The 19,982-nt window shown below is 42.9% G+C and overlaps 1 protein-coding gene and 1 pseudogene across 2 annotated transcripts in view; one reads left to right on the top strand and one right to left on the bottom strand.

The window, feature by feature from the left end:
* The first annotated feature begins 4,769 nt into the window (after window positions 1–4,769).
* LOC311103915 lies at window positions 4,770–12,133 on the top strand (annotated as a pseudogene). The gene is made up of 8 exons: window positions 4,770–4,834; window positions 4,920–5,121; window positions 6,785–6,849; window positions 8,547–8,899; window positions 10,708–10,880; window positions 11,234–11,377; window positions 11,497–11,662; window positions 11,878–12,133. The product of its transcript is annotated as an uncharacterized misc_RNA (transcript).
* A 2,033-nt stretch (window positions 12,134–14,166) lies between these two features.
* The window catches only part of LOC311103914 (transforming growth factor beta receptor type 3-like), a gene marked incomplete at its 5' end in the record, with an annotated part of 10,672 nt that continues 4,856 nt past the window's right edge, over window positions 14,167–19,982 (bottom strand). The window contains 9 exons of the mRNA XM_084145539.1: window positions 14,167–14,247; window positions 14,462–14,546; window positions 16,414–16,515; window positions 16,755–16,814; window positions 16,938–17,016; window positions 17,107–17,601; window positions 18,074–18,265; window positions 18,402–18,488; window positions 19,853–19,863. Coding sequence (XP_084001665.1) covers window positions 14,464–14,546; window positions 16,414–16,515; window positions 16,755–16,814; window positions 16,938–17,016; window positions 17,107–17,601; window positions 18,074–18,265; window positions 18,402–18,488; window positions 19,853–19,863 — 1,109 coding nt within the window. The 3' untranslated portion in view covers window positions 14,167–14,247; window positions 14,462–14,463. The remainder of the gene's footprint in view (window positions 14,248–14,461; window positions 14,547–16,413; window positions 16,516–16,754; window positions 16,815–16,937; window positions 17,017–17,106; window positions 17,602–18,073; window positions 18,266–18,401; window positions 18,489–19,852; window positions 19,864–19,982) is intronic.

The following is a 19,982-nucleotide window of genomic DNA, read 5'->3' as shown; positions in this document are numbered from 1 at the left end:
TATTGGGCATAGTAGTTCAATGTACTATTGCTATTCTGGATATTTCTGTTGTTGATATTGTATCTCTATACAAGCCTCCAAAGTCAGTTGGACATAAAAGACTGCAAAACTGCTGTGCATATTTGGTGTGTAGGCTATGTGTTTGTGTTTGCTTATTCATGTGTGTGAGGCAGAGAGACTGGTGTTCTGGGTGTGGTGTGTGTGACAGAGGCCTCACACATCCACCCCGTGTGTTTGGGTGTGTGTGTGTGTTTATGTGTGTGTGAGTGCTTGTGTGTACTTGTGAGTGTCAGTAAATTGACTTCTCCCTCCATAATGTTTTATTTTAGCAGGAAATATATTACAATTCATACATATCACATTCAACATCAATGCGGGGTAGAGAGCAGAGACCTGAGTCACCTAGCCAAAACAACAGTCCCTTCATACACATAGAGATCCACCATCAGAGTTTAGAATGCAGCGATACAGTGGCGATTACAACTGTGAGTCTTTCTGGGTAAGTCTCTAAGAGCTTTGAACACCTGGATTGTACCATATTTGCCCATTATTCTTTTTTAAATTCTTCAAGCTCTATCAAGTTGGTTGTTGACCATTGCTAGACAGCCATTTTCAAGTCTTGCCATAGATGTTCAAGTCGATTTAAGTCAAAACTGTAACTAGGTCACTCAGGAACATTCAATGTTGTCTTGGTAAGCAACTCCAGTGTAGTTTTGGCCTTGTGTATTTTCCTGCTGAAAGGTGAATTTGTCTCCCAGTGTCTGTTAGAAAGCAGACTGAACCAGTTTTCCTCTAGGATGTTGCCTGTGCTTAGCTCTATTCCCTTTCTTTTCATCCTAAAAAACTCCCTAGTCCTTGCCGATGACAAGCATTCTCATAACAGGATGCAGCCTCCACCATGCTTGAAACTATGGAGAGTGGTACTCAGTAATGTGTTGTGTTGTAGTTGCCCCAAACATAACACTTTGTATTTAGACAAAACATTCATTTCTTTGCCACATTCTTTGCAGTATTACTTTAGTGCCTTGTTGCAAACAGGATGCATGTTTTGGAATATTTTTATATTCACTCTGTCATTTAGGTTACTTTGTGGAGTAACCACAATGTTGTTGATCCATCCTCAGTTTTCTCCTATCACAGCTATTAAGCTCTAACTGTTTTAAAGTCACCATTGGCCTCATGGTGAAATCCCTGAGCGGTTTCCTTCCTCTCCGGCAACTGAGTTAGGAAGGACACCTGCATCTTTGTTGTGACTGGGTGTATTGATACATCATCCAAAGCGTAATTAATAACTTCACCATGCTCAAAGGGATATTCAGTGTCTGCTATAAAAAAAAAAAACATCTACCAATAGGTGCCCTTCTCTGCAAGCCATTGGAAAACCTCCCTGATCTTTGTGGTTGAATCTGTGCTTGAAATTCATTGCTCGACTGAGGGACCTTACAGATAATTGTATGTGTGGGTTACAGAGATGGGGTAGTCATAAAAAAACCATGTTAAACAATATTATTGCACACAGACTGAGTCCATGCATCTTATTACTTAGGCTTGCCATAACAAAGGGGTTGAATACTTATTGACTCAAGACATTACAGCTTTTCATTTTTAATTCCACTTTGACATTATGGGGTATTGTGTGTATATCAGTGACACAAAATACCAATGTAATCCATTTTATATTCAGGCTGTAACACAACAACATTTTGAAAAAGTCAAGGGGTGTGAATACTTTCTGAAGGCACTGTACATCGTTTTAGTACCATCAAGGCCAAAATAATAAAGTCCCTTTTTCTGATCTCATAACACTTTTGCTGGATCAAGATTAGCGAGATTTGTGACAGTGACACAAGTGCTTTTTAACACTATGACTGATATCTTAGCTCTGAATAAGGGGAAGTGTTAAGATGGGACCACGCAGAGCAGTCACATCCTATTCACTCATCTACAGTATGACAGATGATAAATGCTAAATAAATTAGGATGCATAAAATTTCCATGTGGTGATGGTGTTAGGTTATTATACTGTTGTAGTGTACAGGGAGGTATGACTGCCTTGGGTACCGTAGACTTTCAGAGTTCTCACACCCTCTGACCTCCCACTATCCTTTCATAGTAAGAGAGAGAGTAGCATCACATGCCAGGCTTCTAGGCCGTATACACAAGACTAGAAACAGAGCGAAATGCCATGAAGAAAGATTTAGAGAGAAAGAGAATATAACAGGAAGGCAGAGGTACAAAGCAGCCATGACATTTAGATGTGTCTAGAGATGTCTGGTAGTAGGCATGGCCAGGAGACCTGAGGTAACCGCTTCAATACATTTTTTCATCTAGAAAGGCAGTATGTTTATTGTTACACCACAGGTCTGTTTTTTTGTTAGAGTAGTCAGAAGCTCCTGCCCTCTCACTCACCTTCTCACCATTTGCCAAGTAATGTGTGAGAGAGAGAAAGAGGGGAAATTAATGTGTGAGATGGGTGGGTGGGGAGCGAGTCCTGTTGGTGACAGAGAAAAATAAGATGTGGGCCATGAGAAAGTACACCCAGCACCCTGACTGAAACCACAGCCACCCACCAACCACACATACAGAGATGCACACAGTCAGCCGTAACCATGGCTTACTGTTGACAGAAGCCCTCTGGCCAGCTCCATCTCTCTCTCTCTCCCTCTTTCTCTCTTTGCATGTTCATTTGTTGGATGTGTTTTATTGATTAATGTGTGGTAATGTGTGATTAGTGAGGTAAATTTGGACTCCTTGTAGCTATCAGCGATGGGCGTTTTTTTCATTAGATAATTTCCTCCTGTGGTTGCCCCATGCAGGGAAAATGTACAAGTGTGAAAACGCCTATTGTTTCTCCTCTATTCTATATCGGCCGATTTTGTCAACAGAATTTGGATGCCTTTACTGGCATGTTTTACTGTTTGTATGTTTTCAAGAGTGTGTCCTTAATGATAAGGTGTAGCCTGTGTGACTATATGCCTGTGTGTGACTGTTCACGTTTGAGTGTGTGCACTGAATGCATGCACGTGTGTATGTGACTTTGCCTGCTTGCAGATGCACAATAACATCAAATCAAATCAAATTTTATTGGCCACATGCGCCGAATACAACAGTTGCAGACATTACAGTGAAATGCTTACTTACAGCCCTTAACCAACAGTGCATGTATTTTTAATAAAAAATAGTAGAATAAAACAACAAAAGTGTTGAGAAAAAAAGAGCAGAAGTAAAATAAAATAACAGTAGGGAGGCTATATATACAGGGGGTTCCGGTGCAGAGTGTTAAAACCACAATAGTCAGTGACGCTGGGCTCGGCCCAGAATTCGCTACTCTGGCCCCACACCCCGCTCTTTTTTAAATGTATATGATCATCTTAAAAAAATTACTTTCTGTTTCTTTTCTCGTTTATTAGATGTTGTTTTGCATCATATCTTTTTGATTTTAGATTTTTAGTTTTAATATAATCTTTATTTATTTTGTATATATAAGTATCTATTTTCAATCAATAATTAATACAATTCATGAGTTGACAATATTTTTAAATACACATTGCAAAATAGAAGGCACACATTTAAAAAATACATACATTTGTTGGTCATTAGAGATAATCATAATAAATACTGATAATAAAGAAAGTCCTGTAATTATTGATTAAGTTTTGCTTGTATGCAGTTTATTTAATGGTACTCATTTAGGGCAGTTTTTTATTTATTAGAGGAGGGTAGCCACCAGGGAGGGAGGTGGGAGGCGGCCTGGGGTACTGGCAAGGCTTGGTGGGTCGTCATCACGAGCCTCCATTTGAGTGGACCAGACTGCTGCAGGACCTGTTTCATCAGGGAGGGGAGAGTCTTGGGATGGCTCTTCACTGGTGGACTCAAAGCTGTCATCGTTCTCCTCGTCACTCTTGCTCTCTGGTGTGGTGTCAGACTGGCTGTAGGACTGGCTGTAGGACTGGCTGTAGGACTGGCTGTTGCTCTCAGGTTGGTGTTGTTTCTCTTCCTCATCTCTCTGCTGCTCATCTTGTTTTGGGACGTGCTGTGGCATCTGGGGGTCATCGGGCTCGTCTGCTGGCTGAGTTAGTTGTTGAGCTTCAGGTTCTGCTTCCCTTACACCGTTCTATGCTCTGTTGCTGTACGCTTGTGGACAGTTGAAGTAGGTCTGCCCATCACCATTGCAGAGTGTGCACTTGCTTTCACTCGTGCACTCTCTGGACTTGTGGCCGAACTCACTGCATCTCCAGCATTTGACAGTCTTGCAATCCGTCCCCTGGTGGTCCATGGCGTTACAGACATAGCAGCGGGTGGTCTGTCCTGGGTAGAAGATTCTGCCGCTGTGTGGCCCCAGCATGATGTTGTTGGGGATCTCTACAGCTTCACCATTTTTTCCTCTCTTGGTCCTGATCTTGTACCTCCTTAGGCCATACCATACGACTCCCAGTGAATCACTGGGAGTCGAGCAGTAGGTTTTCAGCCAGTAGGTTTTATACTAGGCACCTGTTCTTCCCCAACAAAATGCAGCCTAACCCAGAGTTGCTGAGGTTGGGCTGCATAGCTCCCAAGATTGGGAGCCATGATGGGAAATTTGCTCAGTTGTGATAAACAAGGGGGACCACGGCACTTAGACCGCGTCCTAACATTGTGTGTTAACTAGTTGAGTCCAACCCCAAGTCGCTCTCTGACCAGATATAGTCTTGTGTTTGCATCCCCACCTGTCACTCCATTCGCTCTTGTGATGCTGGTTTCATAACCACAGCCTTATACAGACTGCTTCAATGGAGCTCAGAGCAAGGAGCATACTGGAACGCAAGGGCACATATCACAGTGGAAAGAAGAACAGGTGAGACAAAAACAAAGAAAAGTAAAAGTACACTAAATGCCAACCAGCCATAACCCCTCCCCCTCCCCTCTCCCCTCCACCCCAGACCCCAGAGATTCAGGTTCCTAGAAAGGCAGGAGCAGCAGCAGGGGAGCAGAGGGACGGATGTAGGGAGAGAAGCCCCTGAACCCCCCCATCAGAGACGAGACACAAACCCACTAAGCCCACCACCCCATCTCAACAACCTGCCCTTCCCTCGTCTGCACTCCCTGAAACCCTGGGGAGAAGTCTGCCAGCCCCCCGCCACAGTAACCACAGCGCTCTGCCAAGCTCCACTCCAGAACATCAAGGCAGTGGCACACTCAACTCCACTGTCTGCTTCTCACAGGATACAATACACTGAATGTACAAAACATTAAGAACACCTGCTTTTTCCATGACATACAGTAGACTGACCAGGTAAATCCAGGTGAAAGCTATGATCCCTTATTGATATAACTTGTTAAAACCACTTAAATCAGTGTAGGTGCACCAGTTTGTGTCAAGAACTGCAACGCTGCTGGGTTTTTCACACTCAACAGTTTCCCGTGTGTATCAAGAATGGTCCACATTGGAGTCAACATGGGCCAGCATCCCTGTGAAATGCTTTAGACACCTTGTAGAGTCCATGCCCCGACGAATTGAGGCTGTTCTGAGGGCCTCTGACCTGTTTCAATCTAAGGTGTCGTGTGCTGAGTCATACAGTGATCTCCAATGTCGTTTTCACTGTCAATGAACATCAGCGATAACACACAGTTATTTTGGCCATCTCTAACCGGTGCCCCCGCACATTGACTCTGTACCGGTACCCTCTGTACATAGCCTCCCTACTGTTCTTTTATTTTACTGCTGCTCTTTAATTATTTTGTATTTATCTTTTTTTTACTTCACACTTTTTTTCTTAAAACTGCATTGTTGGTTAAGGGCTGTAAGTAAGCATTTCACTGTAAGGTCTACACCTGTTGTATTCAGCACATGTGGCAAATACAATTTGATTTGATTTGATCTCACCTCTTTACTTCACTTGTTTAGTCAAATCTGGTCATCTTCTAGCAGCTCTTTTCACCTTTGTTCTAGTGTGGGAGAGTGTTTCTATTTCTGTGCTGGAGATCACTTAAATTACCACAGTCACACGAAGAGAGTTGTGTGGGTTGCGTATTATACACACACACCACACTGCATAGACACCAGTGATGTGTGTGTCAATAACCTCCGATAGCAAGATGACGTGGTTAAAGTAAAGGTTCCTGTTTTTATTTGAGACTTTGGTATTTAAACACAATGAAGTGACCTTAATGTACACACTTGCCTACAGTCAGACTGTTGCTAGCGGTATCTCCAAGTTACCTGTGACTTAGTCGCATAGAACATTGACTCTCAGACCAAGATGGATAGGTTTGGATGTGTGCTTGGTCCTTCCTAGTGCACGGTAGCAGGAGCAGTCCTCTCTAGAGGTAAGACAACAGGCAAGATGCAAACAACAAGCTGAACATCAAGCACAGGTTTCCATTACAGAAGTTGGTTACCAGTTGGGAATATCAAATTTTTCCATTTTGTATTCTCAATCAATCAAAAACTAAAACAAAGGAAAAACAGTTTATCTAGCTGATAGACTATTTCTGATTATAAAATATTTGGCGTAGATTAGAATAAATCTTGAAAAAGGACCAATAATATGCATCATTGTCACATAATGTATTATGTGTGTTAGAGTGAAATTAATGTTACAGTATGAGTTTAATAGATGTAGTTGTTTTATTTCTAGCCTTTAGCTAAATGCTTTGAATTGTACGCTGAGAGGTTGAATTCACTGTAAAGGTTGCCTGGTCAGTTTTCTGTTGCGCTTTCCCACAATCCTTTGTTCAGCAACTGTTTCAAAATCAAACCAAATCAATTGTTTTCTCTCATGTCATCAAGTAACGGAGGGTTAAGAAAAGGGGATGTTACTGACACCAAAGAGAGAACAACCACTACACATTCAACTGTGCATTCAAGTGGTAAGTTAAACAATTCTGCCTCTCTCTACCAGATTTCAACTTTATAATATGAGATTGGTGTTTCATCTTTTGCATTATTTGTATTGAATTTGAGGATCAATTCAGTACAGATATAAATCATTTTAATAAATTTAACTGATGAGCACAAAAAAATATTAGATATTTTTAGGATTGGTCTTGACTGAAAATGGACCAAAATAGGCTATTGTTTTTGAAAAAGGTTGTGTCGTTTATGAATGTACAGCTAGGTGATTAATGGTCAAAAATATATATATTCAGATAATGTGTAGAATTGTGAATATCATTAGGAGAATTGCAAAGGAAATATGTTGCATTTGTAATTTGATTGCATTGTATGGTAGGATTGTATGCTATTTGATGAATGATTTGGTTACATATGTTATATTTAGACCCTTTTGAAATATTATAGAGATGTGGATCTATTTAGTAAAAAGCTCAAAATTATTTATTTATCACAACAGATCGTGAGATTTCAGTTTGAATTGCTTGACTTTAAAACAATGGCAGAGTAGGGTAGTCCTCAGAGAAAGACCTGCTTTTGAAAAGTTTTTTTAAAAACAGTTTGCAGGTGGCATTTCTAACCCAACCCACAAGCTTTGGCATTTTAACTGAATATTTATCAACAGGTGTGTGTTTAACATTTACATTAGAAGATAAGGAATACTAATACAGAGCAACATGAGTGACATTACAGCTTACTATAAGTGCGATGTGTGTAAATGTGCGGCAATCTGTAATTGTATATTTTCACAGAGTAATTTTTTTAATTGTTTTTTTCACAAATTTGGTGAATGACTGTTACATTACGTGGAAAATAAATTAATGAATGTTAATGTTATCAAAAAATTTATTATCTCTAATATCGTTATCTCTTACAGTAGAAACATCTTTATACAGTATATCAAAACTATTTTATGTGCGTTACTTAATTGCAGCAATATGTCATTACGATCCAAACACATGTCACATTCTCCAGAAATTCTGTAAGTGAGGTGAATGATTCTGTGGATAAATACACTGAGTGTACAAAACATTAAGAACACCTGCTCTTTCCATGACAGACTGACCAGGTGAATCCAGGTGAAAGCTATGATTCCTTATTGGTGTCACTTGTTAAACCCACTTTAAATCAGTGTAGATGAAGGGGAGGAGACAGGTTAAAGAAGGATCTTTAAGCCTTGAGACAATTGAGACATGGATTGTGTATGTGTGCCATTCAGAGAGTGAATGGGCAAGACAAAATATTTAAGTGCCTTTGAACATGGTATGGTAGTAGGTGCCAGGCGCACCGGTTGTGTCAAGTACTGCAACGCTGCTGGGTTTTTCACACTCAACAGTTTCCCGTGTGTATAAACATGGGCCACCCCCCAAAGGACACAACTGTGGGAAGCATTGGAGTCAACATGGGCCAGCATCCCTGTGGAACGCTTTTTACACCTTATAGAGTCCATGCCCTGAGGAATTGAGGCTGTACTGAAAGGTGTTCCTAACGTTTGGTATACTCAATGTATGTCTTTAGGGCATTGGTATTTGTAGAAAATGAAATGAAAAATCTACAAATAATATAAGTTAGGTGTTGTTCTTTAATAAAGAGGAACACTTTGTCAAAGAATCTGTCATTAAGTTGTGAGTGAATTTCAAATGACTCCTCGTCTTGTCTCTTGTCTGTTCTGTAGGTATTTATCTCGCTCACACTCTCCACCTTCCCCTTGCCTCAGCTCTGTCATGCCTCGCTCATTCCTGGTCAAGAGTAAGAGACCAGGGTCTCATCCCCCTTGCTTCTCTAAAGGCACCAAACACACAAACCCTGACCAGCCACAACCTCATACAAATCATCACGACAGGCAGAACAGGGCGTGGCAGGAAGTAAGGTCCCCACATCAGAGCCCCTTCCAGGAGGCCCAGGACAACCTGTGCTCAGGGTCAGAGGTCAAAGACACCCTGGACTACCCCTGCCCTAGCTGGGACACCATGGCAACCAGACCACACAGCACCTCGCCAGCTGACCTCTGGACCAGCTGGTCTGCAGGTGCCCAACTGATCCTGACTTTATGGCACTACACTGTCTATTTATTGTAAATAAGAAATACAGTGAGGGAAAAAAGTATTTGATCCCCTGCTGATTTTGTACGTTTGCCCACTGACAAAGAAATTATCAGTCTATAATTTTAATGGTAGGTTTATTTGAACAGTGAGAGACAGAATAACAACAACAAAATCCAGAAAGACGCATGTCAAAAATGTTATAAAATTGATTTGCATTTTAATGAGGGAAATAAGTATTTGACCCCCTCTCAATCAGAAAGATTTCTGGCTCCAAGTTGTCTTTTATACAGGTAACGAGCTGAGATTAGGAGCACACTCTTAAAGGGAGTGCTCCTAATCTCAGCTTGTTACCTGTATAAAAGACACCTGTCCACAGAAGCAATCAATCAATCAGATTCCAAACTCTCCACCATGGCCAAGACCAAAGAGCTCTCCAAGGATGTCAGGGACAAGATTGTAGACCTACACAAGGCTGGAATGGGATACAAGACCATCGCCAAGCAGCTTGGTGAGAAGGTGACAACAGTTGGTGCGATTATTCGCAAATGGAAGAAACACAAAAGAACTGTCAATCTCCCTCGGCCTGGGGCTCCATGCAAGATCTCACCTCGTGGAGTTGCAATGATCATGAGAACGGTGAGGAATCAGCCCAGAACTACACGGGAGGATCTTGTCAATGATCTAAAGGCAGCTGGGACCATAGTCACCAAGAAAACAATTGGTAACACACTACGCCTTGAAGGACTGAAATCCTGCAGCACCCACAAGGTCCCCCTGCTCATGAAAGCACATATACAGGGCAGTCTGAAGTTTGCCAATGAACATCTGAATGATTCAGAGGAGAACTGGGTGAAAGTGTTGTGGTCAGATGAGACCAAAATCGAGCTCTTTGGCATCAACTCAACTCGCTGTGTTTGGAGGAGGTGGAATGCTGCCTATGACCCCAAGAACATCATCCCCACCGTCAAACATGGAGGTGGAAACATTATGCTTTGGGGGTGTTTTTCTGCTAAGGGGACAGGACAACTTCACCGCATCAAAGGGATGATGGACGGGGCCAAATCTTGGGTGAGAACCTTCTTCCCTCAGCCAGGGCATTGAAAATGGGTCGTGGATGGGTTTTCCAGCATGACAATGACCCAAAACACACGGCCAAGGCAACAAAGGAGTGGCTCAAGAAGAAGCACATTAAGGTCCTGGAGTGGCCTAGCCAGTCTCCAGATCTTAATCCCATAGAAAATCTGTGGAGGGAGCTGAAGGTTCAAGTTGCCAAACGTCAGCCTCGAAACCTTAATGACTTGGAGAAGATCTGCAAAGAGGAGTGGAACAAAATCCCTCCTGAGATGTGTGCAAATCTGGTGGCCAACTACAAGAAACGTCTGACCTCTGTGATTGCCAACAAGGGTTTTGCCACCAAGTACTAAGTCATGTTTTGCAGAGGGGTCAAATACTTATTACCCTCATTAAAATGCAAATCAATTTATAACATTTTTGACATGCGTTTTTCTGGATTTTGTTGTTGTTATTCTGTCTCTCACTGTTCAAATAAACCTACCATTAAAATTACAGACTGATCATGTCTTTGTCAGTGGGAAAACGTACAAAATCAGCAGGGGATCAAATACTTTTTTCCCTCACTGTAAGTAGATATAGATATTTGTATTTATTTGTATTCCATTGTGTGAAACACTTCAAATTGCCTACATTTGATTGTCATAACTATCTTTATCAAATCTAATTATCAACTATCTATTTCAAACTCAATCTACTGGTATGTCACTTACTCCACAGAAACCCCAGGGTATGATGGTGTGGAGCCTTCAGAGTCTGCCCTGCTCTGGTCCCTACAATGGCCCCGGGGCCCTGACAGAGAGAGGGAGCTGGAGAAACTGGTCCATGTCTTACTGAGCCACAGGCCACATATGGACCACAACTCCACCAGCCCATGCCCCCTCTGTGAAAAGGTAAGAGGAACCAGCAAGGGTCAGGAATGACAATTTAATCAGAACACCACGTCCGCCCTTATTGGGTGTATCGACCAAAGGTGTGTGGTTCCAAACCATGCAAACCACTTCAGGCATGACCAAAATAGAATAAATGAGATACTGTTTGGTGTTTGTGACCTGAGACAAGAGTGACAGTAGAGTGGTGGAAATTGTACTTGACAGGGCTCTGTGACATGTCAGAAAATGACATAACAGCAGATTTGTTTGGTGTGAGAATAGAGGCTGTGAGGGGTAATTGTGTTGAATATGGCTGACATCTCTGGGAGAATGAGGTACATCTGCTGTTACTCTTAGCTTTCTCTTTTTCTCAGGTCTTGTCCTCAGGAGCTGTACTGAAGACTCATTTACACAGGTCACATGACAACGTGCATGCAGTCCCATTGGCCACGTCAGCCAAAGCCAGAGAGCACCCCTACAGGTTCAGACAAGCTCTGGGCATGTACGGAAGACCAAAGGTATATCTAGCAGAAGTACATTGGTGGAGGTCTCTCCACTTCCCAACACAAACTATAAAAAAATAAAAAAACGAAATGGCAAAATCCTAACCACATCTCTGTGAATGTGTGTGTTCCAGGAGCGTAGCTATAGCTGTAAGGTTTGTGGGAAGGTGTTCAAGCGCTCCTCCACCCTGACCACCCACCTGCTCATCCACTCTGACATCAGGCCCTACCCCTGCCAGTACTGTGGCAAGAGGTTCCACCAGAAGTCTGACATGAAGAAACACACCTTCATACACACAGGTGCGGGGAGGTACACTGGAAGGACGCATACACAAATGAGCATTGTGTGTTGAACATAGGTCAGCAGGTGTGCGTACATTATAGTACAACTTACACATTGTGCAAAGGTTGCTTCCATCTGGATGTTAGGATTCTGCCCCACACTGGCTGCTCTCAGAGTATCTCTCTTCTTGAATTCCATGTCACGTCTTGCTGTCTGTCCCTGTCGGTCTCAGGTGAGAAGCCCCACGTATGCCAGGTGTGTGGCAAGGCCTTCAGCCAGAGCTCCAACCTCATCACCCACAGCCGTAAGCACAGCAGCTACAGGCCCTTCAGCTGCACACACTGCCAACGCAGCTTCCAGCGCAGACTGGACCTACAGCACCACCAGGAGACCCAGTGTGTCTACAGCAGCATGTACTCACAGAGCTGAGGCATAATGGACATTTAGTATTACACAAGTACTGTATGTAGCACAAGAATGAGTGCTTTGTATAGAGATTGTTGACCGGTATTGGCAGTTTTGTGTTTAAATAGTACTTTGATCAGTGACTGAGGCTAAGCACATGACTTGTGTTCAAGTTATTTGGGCATTTGTTTTTGTGGATTTGCTTTCGCTCGCTGCTTTTCAGGTTGACCCTTTGGATAGTGCCTTGAAGGGAAGAGGTTCCTGTACCTGATCACTTTGTTAACATCTCTAGCAATGCCATATACTGTCTAGTGTATGGGCTGGATTCAATCCATAGCACAGAAGATCAACGTTGTAGCGCGGTTTAAATTTAAAGGTAACTTTCGATTGAGCCGACATACAGTATGCAGCGTTTACCGTGAATGTTGTCTCCACCAACGCAGAAACGGTGCCTTTAAATTTCAATCACACTTTTAACACCGAACTTTAGCGCTACGGATTTAATCCAGCCCTTAAGGCTCTAGTCTTTACTGTGCTGTATGTCTAAAAAAGACACCGTATTAAAAAAAGGTGGTTTGTAGCGTGACTAAGCAAACCCCTATTTCCCACTGTAATTGGCCATTTTCCTCAGAGAGTGGTGCAATTGTAGCTCCCATTGTTGATGTATGAATGAAGCTGCCATTTTCACTTCACTGAGGCAGCCCACCCAAGGGGATAATTTACATTCAGGTCATGGGGAACATGTGAAAAATAACGTCTTTGACTGCTGTATGAGTAGAGAGAGACTATGATTATGTTGAAATCATGCTCCACAATTATGGCGAGACAACGTGATTGTATATTTTCAGTGTCTCAGGCTGGTCAGCATGAGTATATATAAAAAGGGATTTAGATTTAAATATTAAATATTACAAATTAAATACTTTAAGTTTAGCATTTCATTGTTTTCACCCGCACTTTATTTGAAGATAAAACAAAAACTCTTGCCACAGATATTTCATTTATATAGCGATCAGCACAGATAATATCAAACAAAGGGTCACAGATTCAACATAGATATATACAATAAGGGTCTGGATAATGGCAATTCCCCTCACACATACTGTATTCTACTCATGACATATCTTTGACTTCATGTGTTCCTCCTCTCTAAACTCTGTAGTGCTTGTTTCTGTTGTAACCCCCCTCCTCTTTTGCCCTCAGAACAGCCTCAATTTGTTGGGGCATGGACTCTACAAGGTGTCGAAAGCGTTCCACAGGGAAGCTGGCCCACAGTTGTGTCAAGTTGGCTGGATGTCCTTTGGGTGGTGGACCATTCTTGATACACACAGGAAACTGTTGAGCGTGAAAAACCCATCAGCGTTGCAATTCTTGACACAAACCGTTGCGCCTGGCACCTACTACCATACCCCGTTCAAAGGCACTTCAATATTTAGTCTTGCCCATTCACCCTCTGAATGGCACACATACACAATCCATGTCTCAAGGCTTAAAAATCCTTCTTTAACCTCTCTCCTCCCCTTCATCTACACTGATTGTCCTCAGTTGGTAGAGCATGGCGCTTGCAACGCCAGGGTTGTAAAAAAAAATGTATGCACTCACTAACTGTAAGACATAAGAGTGTCTGCTAAATGACTAAAATGTAAATGTACATTTAACAAGTGACATCAATAAGGGATCATAGCTTTTACCTGGATTCACTTGGTAAGTCTATGTCATGGAAAGAGCAGGAGTTCTCAATGTTTTCTATACGCACACCAGACCTGGGTTCAAAAACTATTTAGGGTATTTCAATTACTTTCAAAGACATTTCGAAGTAAGTATTTGGATATTTTTTAGTAGTTAAATATTGGAATGTATTTGGAAATGCAAATGTTCAAATACTGCATGCATTTGAACCCAGGTCTGTTTGGTCCTAGGGGTTTTTGAAAGAATGTATTTTGAAATAAGTTTTTGAAAACATTTTCGGCTATTTATAGGAAGTTATCTGAAAATAATTTCAAATACTTCAAATAGAAATAGCTGATTTGGCCACATTATTCGAAAATACTAAAATACACAGAAAATAAGTATTTAAATAACAAATACTTAAATACGCATGTATTTGAACCCAGGTCTGACACACTCACATACACACACCAGATGTTTAATCTTCTGTCCCACTTTACCCTCGGACTCAGATTTACCAGAGAAATCCCTGAAAATGAGAGAGAACGATAATTTCATCGTATTTCTTACACATGATACAAGATATCACTATTGCAATCTGCAGGTGCATGACTAATTCACAAAGGGCGCTAGTGCCACCATGATAAGCCTATAGTATACTAGTCTAAATTTGACACTCTCTTTACTTTGTGGTCCCCCAGCTGTTGTGTGTGTTGCTCCACTCTTATCACGTTCCATCTCACCTCTACACAGAGCTGTTGGAAGAGTCTAATAAGGCAGGGTTAGTATTCTCGAGCAGGCTCCCTCTTCTGGTTGGTGGAGGAGCTTCTGCAACCAATCACATGTCAAGTGTGTCACTAACGTTTATACATGCTGAATAAACCCACTATTTATCTCAAAAATAGTAAGAAAGTCGTAATGGTGTCTACACAACAGGTGTAGACTAATAAGTGAAATGCTTACTTATGGGCCCTTTCCAACAACGTAGAGAGAAAGAAAATAGACAAATAATAGAAAAGTAAAACAAGTAATAATAAAAGTAATAATAAATACACAATGATAATGATAACTTGGCTATGTATTACAGGGTACCAGTACCGAGTCGATGTGCAGGGGTACAAGGTCATTGAGGTAGATTTGAATAGTACCAGTCAAAAGTTGACACACCTACTCATTCAAGGGTTTTTCTTTATTTTTACTATTTTCTACATTGTAGAATAATAGTGAAGACATCAAAACAATGAATTAACACATATGGGATCATGTAGTAACCAAAAAAGTGTTCCCACATATGCTGAGCACTTGTTGGCTGCTTTTCCTTCACTCTGCGGTCCAACTCATCCCAAACCATCTCAATTGGGTTGAGGTCGGGTGATTGTGGAGGCCAGGTCATCTGATGCAGCACTCCATCACACTCCTTCTTAGTCAAATAGCCCTTACACAGCCTGGAGGTGTGTTGGGTCATTGTCCTGTTGAAAAACAAATGATAGTCCCACTAAGCGCAAACCAGATGGGATGGCATATCGCTGCAGAATGCTGTGGTAGCCATGCTGGTTAAGTGTTCCTTGAATTCTAAATAAATGACACTGACAGTGTCACCAGCAAAGCACCCCCACACCATCACCTCCATGCTTCACGGTGGGAACCACACATGCAGAGATCATCTGTTCACCTACTCTGCGTCTCACAAAGACACGGCGGTTGGAACCAAAACCTCAAATTTGGACTCATCAGACCAAAGGACAGATTTCCACCGGTCTAATGTCCATTGCTCGTGTTTCTTGGCCCAAGCAAGTCTCTTTTTATTGGTGTCCTTTAGTAGTGGTTTCTTTGCAGCAATTCGACCATGAAGGCCTGATTCACGCAGTCTCCTCTGAACAGTTGATGTTGAGATGTGTCTGTTACTTGAACTCTGTGAAGCATTTATTTGGGCTGCAATCTGAGGTGCAGTTAACTCTAATGAACTTACCCTCTGCAGCAGAGGTAACTCTGGGTCTTCCTTTCCTGTGGCGTTCCTTATGAGAGCCAGTTTCATCATAGTGCTTGATGGTTTTTATGACTGCACTTGAAGAAACTTTCAATGTTCTTGAAATTTTCTGGATTGACTGACCTTCATGTCTTAAAGTAATGATGGACATAATGATTGCCATAATATGGTATCGGTCTTTTACCAAATAGGGCTATCTTCTGTTTCCCACCCCTACCTTGTCAACTGATTGGCTCAAAAGCATTAAGATGGAAATAAATGCCACAAATTAACTTTTAACAAGGCACACCTGTTAATTGAAATACATTCCAGGTGACTACCTCATGAAGCTGGTTGAGAGAATGCCAAGAGTGTGCAAAGCTGTCATCAAAGCAAAGGGTGGCTACTTTGAAGAATCTAAAATATATGTTGTTTTGTTTAACACTTTTTTGTTTACTATATGATTCCATATGTGTTATTTCATAGTTTTGATGTCTTCACTATTACCTTACAATGTAGAAAATAGTAAAAATAAAGAAAAACCCTTGAATGAATAGGTGTGTCCAAACTTTTGACTGGTAGTTTACATATAACTAGAAATAAAGTGACAGATAAACAGTAGCAGCAGGTATAGAATGTTCTCTGTTTATTTGTGAATATGGTGGCATAGCTCAGTACTTTGGCCTTTGGTCCAGGAGATAGACCTTAGGACCTGGCCTGTGTGTTTACCTGTGTGAGAGTAGATGCACCACAGCGCCCCCATCAGGCTGATGCCCATAAGGAAAGCAACAAACACAATCCCCAACACTGAGCCTGTCTCTACCCCAGAGCCTGGGAGGGAAAAATATGGGAAGGAAAAGTAGTAGTTATGCCAAATCACAGTTACTATCACTGTTGTGATAATACACACATATAGGAACATCCAGGAGTTGATATTATGGTTAGGGTTAGGGTTGAGCCAGGGTGTGGACATGAAGCTAGGGTTAGGGTTGAGGGTTAGGGTTGAACCGAGGTGTGGACATGAAGCTAGGGTTATTGTTGAGGCTAGTGTTAAGGTTACAGTTACTTACTGCTGTGGGCTGGGATAGGCTTGGGCAGTTGAGCCACACTGGGCATTTGACCTCTCTGACCTAGAGAGAGAAAGAGAGAGAGTTGGATAAAAAGAGAGAAACACCCCATTACACAGAGTGAAAGTGAACTACTTCAGGCCCACAGGAGGTGGACCACACCACCATTGACCATCTACTACTCACCAGCAGGTGGCGCCAGCTGTCTGGCCACACCAACGGGCTGATTGACCAGCATGGGTCTGGAGAGGTTTCTGTACTCACACTGACAGAGGAGAGAAGAGAGATGAGGGTAAGTCATTACTATTAGTCATTAATACTACTAGCCATTATGAATATAGAACATGTACTGTACCTGTTGGCTGGGTAGTTTAGATACGAGGGCAGGGATACGGAGGCCCCAGGGATTCGGACAGCCACTCTGTGTCATGGCCGTTGGAGGCCCTTGGGTCACTGACTCAGGGCCACACAGACGGATGCTACAGTGCAGGAACTGGACAGAGTTGTTGTAGATGGGCCGAAGGACAAAACTGAACCTCAGTCTGTTTATCTGGTCCTCCTCTCCTCCCATTCCTCCATCGCTCTCCTTCCTTTTGGCTCGTCCTCCTCTTCCCCTCTTCCCACCGTGTTCTCTTTGTCTCAGGCCTCTAGGTACCTCCTCTTCCTCTTCATAATATTCCTCAGCATCCTCCTCTTGGTCATGTGTCATTTTGCTGAGTGTCAGTGAGGTGTCAGTGGAGCAGCCGTCTCTAATGACTGACCAGCCAGGGGACACGCGGGGGTCTGATAGAGGAGACACTACACAGGACCGCACATCCACACCCCCACCGATGGCCCCCTTGGCTGAAAGCTTGGCAAAAACAGTCCGAGAAAAAATGGGTAACACATTTCTTTACCATGGTCTTATTACTGTGCTGATATTTTGTAAGTAGAGGGTAATAAGTATTATAATTACACTAATACTGTAATTTGTAGTACTCTGTTAAGTAAAGTGTTAGCTACCAACTACGACCTGCTGTGCTCTACTGCTGTAATAGCAGGGCTACAGAGCTCTTACAGAAGGGCCTTATTGTGACATATCTAGATGTGATTATAATAGCCTTCTGGAGGAAGTCTGTTCTGGCCTTGAGGCAGCTGATACTGTAGAAGACTAGCAGAGGGAGAAACACAAGTAGCACTTGCAGCAGGAGCTACATCAGCAGACAGGCAGGCGGGCAGACAGGCAGACAGGCAGACAGGCAGGCGGGCAGGCGGGCAGACAGGCAGGCGGGCAGGCGGGCATATACACAATTAAACACACACACACAGCCAGGCAAACTGACCTCCACATAGACATGGTTGTACGCAGTGATGGCACAAGGACCGGTCTGCCTCTGCTCATAGCCCTCTGTAACAAACAGCTGCAGTGAGACCAGTGGGCCGGCCCTGGCCCTGGGGAGAGGCCCCGGCCCCTGTGGAGTGGGCTGCTCCACAGGAAGGCTCGGGGCGCTGGGGACTGCAGCCAAACAGCTGAACTAAGAGGACAATGGAAAAGAGAGGGAGATGTATGGAATGATAAGGACAAGCATAGATATACACGTCTCTCTCACTAATATGGAGTGAAATTGGACGACACACACACAAACAAACACACATGCTATATCATCTCACATGTATGACCAGTGGAGTCCACTCTGTGGGATCCTTGTCTGTCTCATTGCCCACGGCAACCAGAGGCTTGTTTCTCCATAGCAACACCTGAGAGGATAGATAGACACAAAACATGGCAAGTCATATACTGTAAGTATGAGTTGATACACTAGAGCAGATAGGTCAGTGAGAGACGTCAGTAGATACACAGCAGCGGAAAAAATTAAGAGACCACTGCATAATTATCAGTTTCTCTGGTTTAACTATTTATAGGTATGTGTTTGGGTAAAAATAACATTTTAGTTTTATTCTATAAACTACTGACAACATTTCTCCCAAATTCCAAATGAAAATATTGTCATTTAGAGCATTTATTTGCAGAAAATGACAACTGGTCAAAATAACAAAAAAGATGCAGTGTTGTCAGACCTCGAATAATGCAAAGAAAATAAGTTCATGTTCATTTTTAAACAACATAATAGTAATGTTTTAACTTAGGAAGAGTTCAGAAATCAATATTTGGTGGAATAACCCTGATTTTCAATAACAGCTTTCATGCGTCTTGGCATGCTCTCCACCAGTCTTTCACATTGATGTTGGGTGACTTTATGCCACTCCTGGCGCAAAAATTCAAGCAGCTCAGCTTTGTTTGATGGCTTGTGACCATCCATCTTCCTCTTGACCACATTCCAGAAGTTTTCAATGGGGTTCAGGTCTGGAGATTGGGCTGGCCATGACAGGGTCTTGATCTGGCGGTCCTCCATCCACACCTTGATTGACCTGGCTGTGTGGCATGGCGGCTGGAAAAACCAATCCTCAGAGTTGGGGAACAATGTCAGAGCAAAAGGAAGCAAGTTTTATTCCAGGACAACCTTGTACGTGGCTTGATTCATGCGTCCTTCACAAAGACATATCTGCCCGATTCCAGCCTTGCTGAAGCACCCCCAGATCATCACCGATCCTCCACCAAATTTCACAGTGGGTGCGAGACACTGTGGCTTGTAGGCCTCTCCAGGTCTCCGTCTAACCACTAGACAACAAGGTGTTGTGCAAAGCTGAAAATTGGACTCATCAGAGAAGATGACCTTACTCCAGTCCTCTACGGCCCAATCCTTATTGTCTTTTGCAAACCTCAGCCTGGCTCTTCTTTACTTCTCATTGACGAAGGGCTGCTGCTTAACCTTGTTCTTATGAACCGCCGTCTTTGAAATTTTAATGATGGAAGCAACCTGACGCTCACTGTATCCCTCTGCCAGTAAAGCCAGAATTGAACCCTTCTTTTCCTCACTCATTCACATGCTACATGTCTGTCTCACTGCCTCCCTCCCTCCTCTCCTGCTCCCTTTCCTCCCAGACCTCCACCACTCCCACTACCCTCCCTCCCTCCAGCCCCCAGCTCCCACACTCCCGTCCCCAGGCCTAGCTACAGTCAGGCTGATCAGCAGTGTTCCGGACACTCTGACCTAGGTCACCCATGTGGCGTCTGGGGGAGATAAGACAGACTACTTACACAACCTCAGGGGCACTTCAGATCACACTAACCAACAACACCACAATTGCAGCACTGCTCTTCTACTCTCTTCCTCTGCCTTTCTACTGTAT

Source organism: Coregonus lavaretus (genome assembly GCF_964263955.1).
Source record: "Coregonus lavaretus genome assembly, chromosome: 28".
NCBI classification, from domain to species: domain Eukaryota; kingdom Metazoa; phylum Chordata; class Actinopteri; order Salmoniformes; family Salmonidae; genus Coregonus; species Coregonus lavaretus.
The sequence above is the reverse complement of the archived record's forward strand: the minus strand, read 5'-3'. Positions and strand labels throughout refer to the sequence as shown.